Source organism: Prunus dulcis, chromosome 2, assembly GCF_902201215.1.
Source record: "Prunus dulcis chromosome 2, ALMONDv2, whole genome shotgun sequence".
Lineage (NCBI taxonomy): Eukaryota > Viridiplantae > Streptophyta > Magnoliopsida > Rosales > Rosaceae > Prunus > Prunus dulcis.
The window spans coordinates 24374655-24381813 of record NC_047651.1 but is presented as its reverse complement, the minus strand read 5'-3'; the positions used below and the strand labels follow the sequence as shown (position 1 = coordinate 24381813).

At 35.5% G+C, this 7159-nt stretch overlaps 1 protein-coding gene across 1 annotated transcript; it reads right to left on the bottom strand.

The window, feature by feature from the left end:
- Positions 1–5043: 5043 nt before the first annotated feature.
- Positions 5044–6338, bottom strand: LOC117618441 (WD repeat-containing protein RUP2). Its single transcript, XM_034348008.1, has one exon. It carries the CDS (start codon positions 6184–6186, stop codon positions 5044–5046), a length of 1143 nt encoding a protein of 380 aa, XP_034203899.1. The 5' UTR covers positions 6187–6338.
- Between the last annotated feature and the right edge of the window lie 821 nt (positions 6339–7159).

The following is a 7159-nucleotide window of genomic DNA, read 5'->3' as shown; positions in this document are numbered from 1 at the left end:
CTCTAAATCTGTGAACTTCCAAAATCAACGACTCATCTTCTCCCGTCGAATCTCATATAAAGTCTTCCACGTCTCCATTGACTCCAATCCAACGGTGATCGATGTTGGTTTTGACTTTTGACTCTTATGGGCAGGAAAAATGTGTGATGGTCGCATACATTAACACATCGTTATTAATTCGGAGTAATGCTAGAGACAATAAATTTTGAGTGTCGCTAAACGAACTTTAAAATTAATTGAGTAAACCCTACTATAAAAGTATATATTAAATTATTGATTTACCCTAATATAAAATAACTAAAAAGAATATATGGATTTGTGAAACAAATATAATTTTAATAAGTACACCCTACTAACCATATTCAACCATAATCAAGAGATTGTTTGTCCTATTGTGTTTTTAACGAAAGAGGTAGTGATTGCAAGAACTTGGAATTGGAAAAAAAGTGTCAACAGTTTTAATAGAAGCATAAATCTATATGAAAAGTCAAAGATTTATAAACACTATTAAAAAAATCAAGCTGAAAATCAACTATAAAATAATGCTATAAATATTAGGGTGTATCAAGGGTATTTTTGGTAGTTTTATAGGGTGTACTTAGTTCATTTTAAATTTTAATTAAAATATTATGGCGTACTTAGATCATAGGGTGTACTCATTTAATTTTAAGGTTCGTTTAGCAACACTCTGAATTTTTACATTAAATTTGAGTTTCAAATGAGATAGTATATGCCACATCATAAATATTGAGTGTTGCTAAACGAACCCTAAAATTAACTGAATACACCTTATGATCTAAGTACACCATAATATTTTAAACAAAATATAAAATTAACTAAGTACACATTACTTTACTACCAAAATACCCTTGATACACCCTAATAAACTCTATCACACAACACCCTATTTGATATTCATGTTTTAGTTCAACAGTTTAATTAGCCAAGTGGTACACGACACTGTAATAGAGCTGCACATGAGGTGGCATCCTATGTTTCTAGGATGGGTATTAATCAGGTATGGGATCAAGCAAGTCCACCATGGGTAATGATGTAAACAATCTTATTCATCTTTAATAAATTTCCCTGATGTTTTGACTCAAAAAAAGGATATGCTAGTAGAGTTACAATAGTCAGGAAGCTCACAATCATCCCTCCTATAAGAAAGCCCTATCGACAACCACACATTCACCCAAACTTCCTTGGGTCTGTTCTTGCTTTTTTTGGGGTCAGAAGCCTATTTCATTCTCCACAGGTTTGGCAACATGGTTCTTTCGCTTCCTCAATACCCTAAATTTTGTTGAACACTAACAAGTCTCATAATGGTTGGAATCAGAGAAGCATTTTTCTTGCTTAGGCCTTTCATTAAGGTTTAATATGGTGAGTAGGCTGTATTTATTAAAATTATATTTGTTTTGCAATTCAATATATTTTTTTTGGTCATTTTATATTAGGGTAAATTAGTAATTCAATAAATATTTTGGTAGTATGGTGTACTCAGTTAATTTTAGGGTTCGTTTAGCAACACTCTAAATATTTAAATAACTAATTACAAATTAGATTATAATTTAGTTGGTTTACAGTAAAATAAAAATTAAAAAAAGTAAAACTCCGCAACCCTAAATAATTTAGTTTGTCATTGTTCCATTATTGGCTCTAATCGTCCTCATTTTGGAAATAAGATCAAAATTTGAGACTTTTACCATCATCTTCATCTTCATCTTCATCTTGAAAACAAGGATCTAAATTTAAGACTTTAACATGAAAATTCGGTACCATTGTGACTCCATGAAGATAATTTAGGATATTGGGAATTAATGATGGGAAGAGAAGGTTGATGAGTTAAACCACATAAAGCGATTGAATGGAAGAGAAGACTCGTGCACATATATGCATAAGCTAATTCAGTTTTTACTATGTATATATTCAGTTTTGACTCCATTAGCTTGTCTGTATATGCACATCGGCAGGGCTGTCCTTGAGATTTTGAGGACCTGTGCGAACTTAAATTGGGACTTCACATAATCTAATATGAAATACTATAAATAAAAATTTGGCATAACTTAATGTCATAAACAATTTTTTTTATAACTAAAAATCATGAATAAATATGTAATGACAATCAGAAATCAAATTCATAAAAATTTAAATGTTTCTATTTGATAAAATTAAATGTTTGGTACAAGAATAAGCTCATTGTGCCCCTACAAGGTCCTTTGCTACCTCCAATAAGCAATTTGTGTTTAATAGGAAAAAAAATTAGCAATCACAAATTAAAGAGTAGTTGCACACAAATTCCTGAAATTTGAATTTGACTATTTGATTTTGAGTGTTCTTTATGAATATAGGAATTAGGGTTTTCTCTTTTTGGTGTTGAAATTCCTGAAATTGAAAGAATAACTAAAATTGTCAAAGGATTGAAAAAAAGAACCAAAGAGAGATTGATGAATGATGATGATTACTTACCAGAAAATCAGAGTTTAAAAGAAAAGAAGAAGCCATGAAGTTTTTTTTGTTTTGTTTTGAATGAAAAAAGTACTTTTCTTAGATGAGAAATTTTTTATTATAAATTTTTTAAAAGAATGATCGGAGTAGAAAGTGTTTGTGGGATATATATATATATATATACTCCTCATATGGTTAGCTTCGATGTTTCCTTTTATTTCAAGGGTTTTTGGTTTTTCATTTATTTATTAATTATGTAAAGTTTTTAGTTATAATGCAAAAATAATATAAAAACAGCATATAGACCGACTTCAGCAAGAATCAAACTCTGGCGCTACGTTAAATGGAGAAGCGCTAGAGCCAACTCCAGACACGCCCTTGTGCAAATGTCTAGCACGCTATACTATATATAAAATTCCTATAATATTAATATATATACTATAAAGAATTTTTTTTTCGGGGGGCCCTTAAGAATCTGGGGCCCTGTGAGGTGGCACCACTTGCGTCACCCCAGGGCCGCCCCTGCACATCGGATCCTTACGCTAAGATAGTTTGAAAAAAGTCTCCACTGAAACCCATTGACTGATAATTTAGTACGAACAAGCTTCGCTGATGGTGGGAAAACGGTTGTGCTACAGCAAGTTGGAGTCTTTAGGGTTGCTTGTAGGCCTTTTGATTAAGTAAGTATTTTTTTTTTTTAAACCTAAAAAAAATTAACTAAATCATAATTAAGTTGGAATCCGTTAATTAAACATTTATGGTGTGGCATGTTCCATATCATTTGGAACTCAAATTTGGTTACTCTATCGTATATGGCATGTAGTATTGACAAAGTGAGTGAACGAATAAGGCCCCACTTTGAAGGGGATCCATATTAAATATTAATTTACATTAATATGTTGTTGTAGCTTAGTAATGATATTCATTTAATTAATATTCACTTTTTATTTGCCTTTCATTACAAAATAAGGAAAGCTTGCCTCCGGATCTTCTGTTATGATTTTATCTGCCATGATCTGCTTTACTTTCAGGATCCGAATTCTCTATTGAATCCTTATTATATTGGTATCGACTGCTTTGGTTTCTCCTATATTAATAGAATAATATTAATGTTGATTTTCCTGTTCCTATTTATTATTGATTTTCACGTTACCCAATATAAGAGACCTCCAACATACAACTTTGTATGCAATTTTTTTCCCAGCTGCATGCATCTTATTTATTTATTTTTCAAGCTTCAGCCTTCAATCACTTAACTCTCTCTCTCTCTCTCTCTCTCTCTCTCTCTCTCTCTCTCTCTAGTTTTGTTTTTCCTATATTTTGTAGATTATTGTTTTTTTCTTGGTTATTTATAATTAGTATTTTGATGATTATAAGATTTTGATTATATAGTTTGATTCTTTTTTATAATTTTTCGTTGAAGACTTTATTTTAGGAGGCCCTCTTGTTGTTTTGACACAGAGCTTTTAAAGCATAAGTTATACAGTCGTATGATGATATGATTGTCATACAGAATAATTTATCAGTACGAACTTGTTTCCAATTTACACGAGCAATTATTTTCATTTGTGACGTTTGAACATAGTCTCCTCAAAGTTCAAACTACAAATGCGATAAAATGAGCATTAACAATTGAGTTATATTACATACTAAAAAAGTAGAAATCCGGTAAATCTTTAGTAAAAAGAACTGTCATGAATACTCATCTTCTCTCTCGACTCAAGGAACCACTCCACCAACCGTCTGCAATTTCCTTTGGTTCCAGCTGATTTCCCCAGAAATCACCATCTATTTCGGCTAATAAACTGGCCTTCACCGCACCCAAAAAAAAAAAAAAACTATTGAGTTATATTTAGTGAATTTATTTTATGCACAATAAAGAGAAAAGAACAATTCAAGAAAATTAAGATTATTCCTTTTGTTTCTTAGAAGATGGTTATCAAATCCAGTAAACTGTTTAACTTCACAAAGAAGTACTTAATGATCAAAACCTAATGAAAATATTGGCATCGAATAAAAACTTGCCAAACTCTCTCGATGCAACCACTATGTTATCGAAACGACCATGTGAGTCATCTCCTGCTCACTACAGACATAAACTTTATTTATTACAGTCACAAAATGCCAGTATTTTTTTTCTTCACAAAATGCCAGCTGTTATCATTTTTCAGTAATGCCATGCAATAAGAACGTTACATGTTTATGAGATAACATATACAAAAGCCAATGAGTCTAGCTTAGTGAAAAAAAAAACTTTGACTAGTAGACGAGTGGTCTTATATTCAAACTATCATGACAGTAGAGTGTGTGTAAGAGAATCTCCCTCCCTGTAGTTTAGACTATTTTTCATTTAAAAAAACAAAAACAAAAACTGCATAATTCCCCCCAAAAAAAAAAACATAAGGAAATATTGGCTGCATGGATATGTAAGTCAGAAAATTAATTGCAAATAACTTGAACAAAAACAAAATGGCATCTAGTTTTTCTATTAATTTGTGGTAAACGTAGTAGTACTTCTCTCCATATGCAACAATTAATTGAATTTTCAGCAAATGAATATTTGGAGTAAGATAATGGGAGATGAAAGCTGTTAAAATGCTAATAATCCAACATTAATGGCTTTCTTCTGCCCGAAAAAACCTGCAAATCCCCATCCGACCCGCCAGCGATAAGTGTGCACTGCTCCTCACCAACTTGTCTCCAGCAAACGCTGCTCACAAACCCCAGCTCCTCATCGCACCCACCACTACTACCCTCACCCACCGCTCCAAACCCATGCAACCAAATGGGCTCGCCCCACCTCTTATCGTACACATACACCCTATTATCCTCCGACCCGCACCCGATTAGCTTCCCATTCCTCCACACCGATAACCCGACAAAGCTCCGATTATTTGTGTGCCCCTTGTACGTCCGAATCTCCCGCGAATCCTCCGTGTCCCACAGCTTCAAACACCCGTCCGTGCCAGCTGTCACCACCGTACACCCGTCGATAAACCGGACATACGTCACGGTCTTCCTATGCCCGTCGAAGACCAAAACCGGGTCCACCATTTTCCGCATATCGTACCCGTACGCCCTCCTGTCCGCACATCCGACGGCCACCAAGGCCCCACCGAAAGGATCGAACTCCAAGCAGCAGACCGGATTACCCGCCTTGCTGGGCTGCACACTAGCCACGCATTCCCCGCCGTCGCAGCGCGGGTCCCACATCTGGAGTGTCCCGTCGTCGGAGCCGGATGCCCCGAGAAACGGATCCGAATGGGAGTAATCGACGCTCCAGACCCGGCGCCCGCCGTGCTCGTCGCGCTCGAAGATGGGGAGGCGCGTTTCGAGATCGTACTCAGTGACGACGCCGTCGTAGTCTCCGGAGCAGAGGACCCGGCCGTCGGATCCGGGTCGCCAACGGAGGCTGCTGAGCTTGGCTGGGGTGCAGAGAGTGTAGGCGCATGCAGTGACGTGGTCTAACAAATTGGCTTGGCAAAATCGATCACTGGGAAGCAGAGAGTTGAAGCTGTAAACTCTGATTTTTCTTGCGATTCCGCCGGTGGCTACGACGGCGTTTGATGGGTCGAACTCGATCACGCCGATGGTGTTTGATACGGCTCCTCCGGTGGAGCCGCCGCTTGAAGACACAATTGTTGAGAGATTGAAATCCCATTCACAAGTTCCCGATGATGATCTTTCTTTTTCGTTTGCTTCTTGGGTTGGGAAATTGAATTGTGAGGAGACGTTTTTCATTTCCCATTCATATATCAAATATCAATTAGAGTGGTGGGGAGATGTTTGATTTTCTGCTAGCATGCATCGATCCAATTCCAAAGGCGCTGTCTTCTCTTCTCCCATAACTATGCTAGTGCCTCTAAGTGTAAAGGGGACTTTCATGGAGATGAGGATAATTCATAACGAGCGAAAGTGGATAGGGCCATCATTTCATTTTTCTCCATCTGTCTTTTTTGTTATCAACTTTCTTTGTTTCCTGCTTCATAGAATCAATTCTTCAAATTACTATAATGCCATTGTAGTCGTCCACCACCAACTCATTATTTATAGAATTAGCTAGTGGTTTTATTTCCCAATCAAATTGCTTAGAAGAAGTTGAAGATAATCTGCTAGTTATGGTACTTGAAATCAAATTGCACACGTGTGTGTCATGCGTTACTCTAGGAAGGGAAGGGAGGTTTAATTGATGGGAGATTCACTATAATACCCAATATTGGAGCCTACAGTACCATGCGCCATTGATTTCTTAGCCCAAAATACTCAATGGGGTATCAAAGTAATTTAATAATTAAAATTAAATTCAATAGGGCCAGTATTATTTTTTGGGTTTTTTTGGGGTATGTTTATAGAAATTAAATAGTGTAGGGTTTATTTATAGTTTTAGTGCTAAGAATGGGTATTTGACTAAATATCTCTTAATTGATTGTACAGTACCATGCGTGAAGTGCTTAATCAAGTAACTTTAATTAACTCGGGATTAATTACAATGCAATTGTATTTTTTTTATATAGTTTATACAAATAATAGGGGAATTTGAACACAAGACACATTGAATATAAAGATAACTGCTCTCAACCACTCGAGCTATAAAACGCTTGTAAATTACATACGTATATATATATATATGTAATTTAATGGAATGGGCTTTTGTGGTATTTCATCCGAATTTTGATAGATTGTATCAAGAGAGTAGGAGGGATTGTATTTATTG

Coding starts and splice junctions, on each gene's coding strand:
- LOC117618441 (XM_034348008.1), bottom strand. CDS start 6,186: ATGAAAAACGTCTCCTCACAATTCAATTTCCCAACCCAAGAAGCAAAC.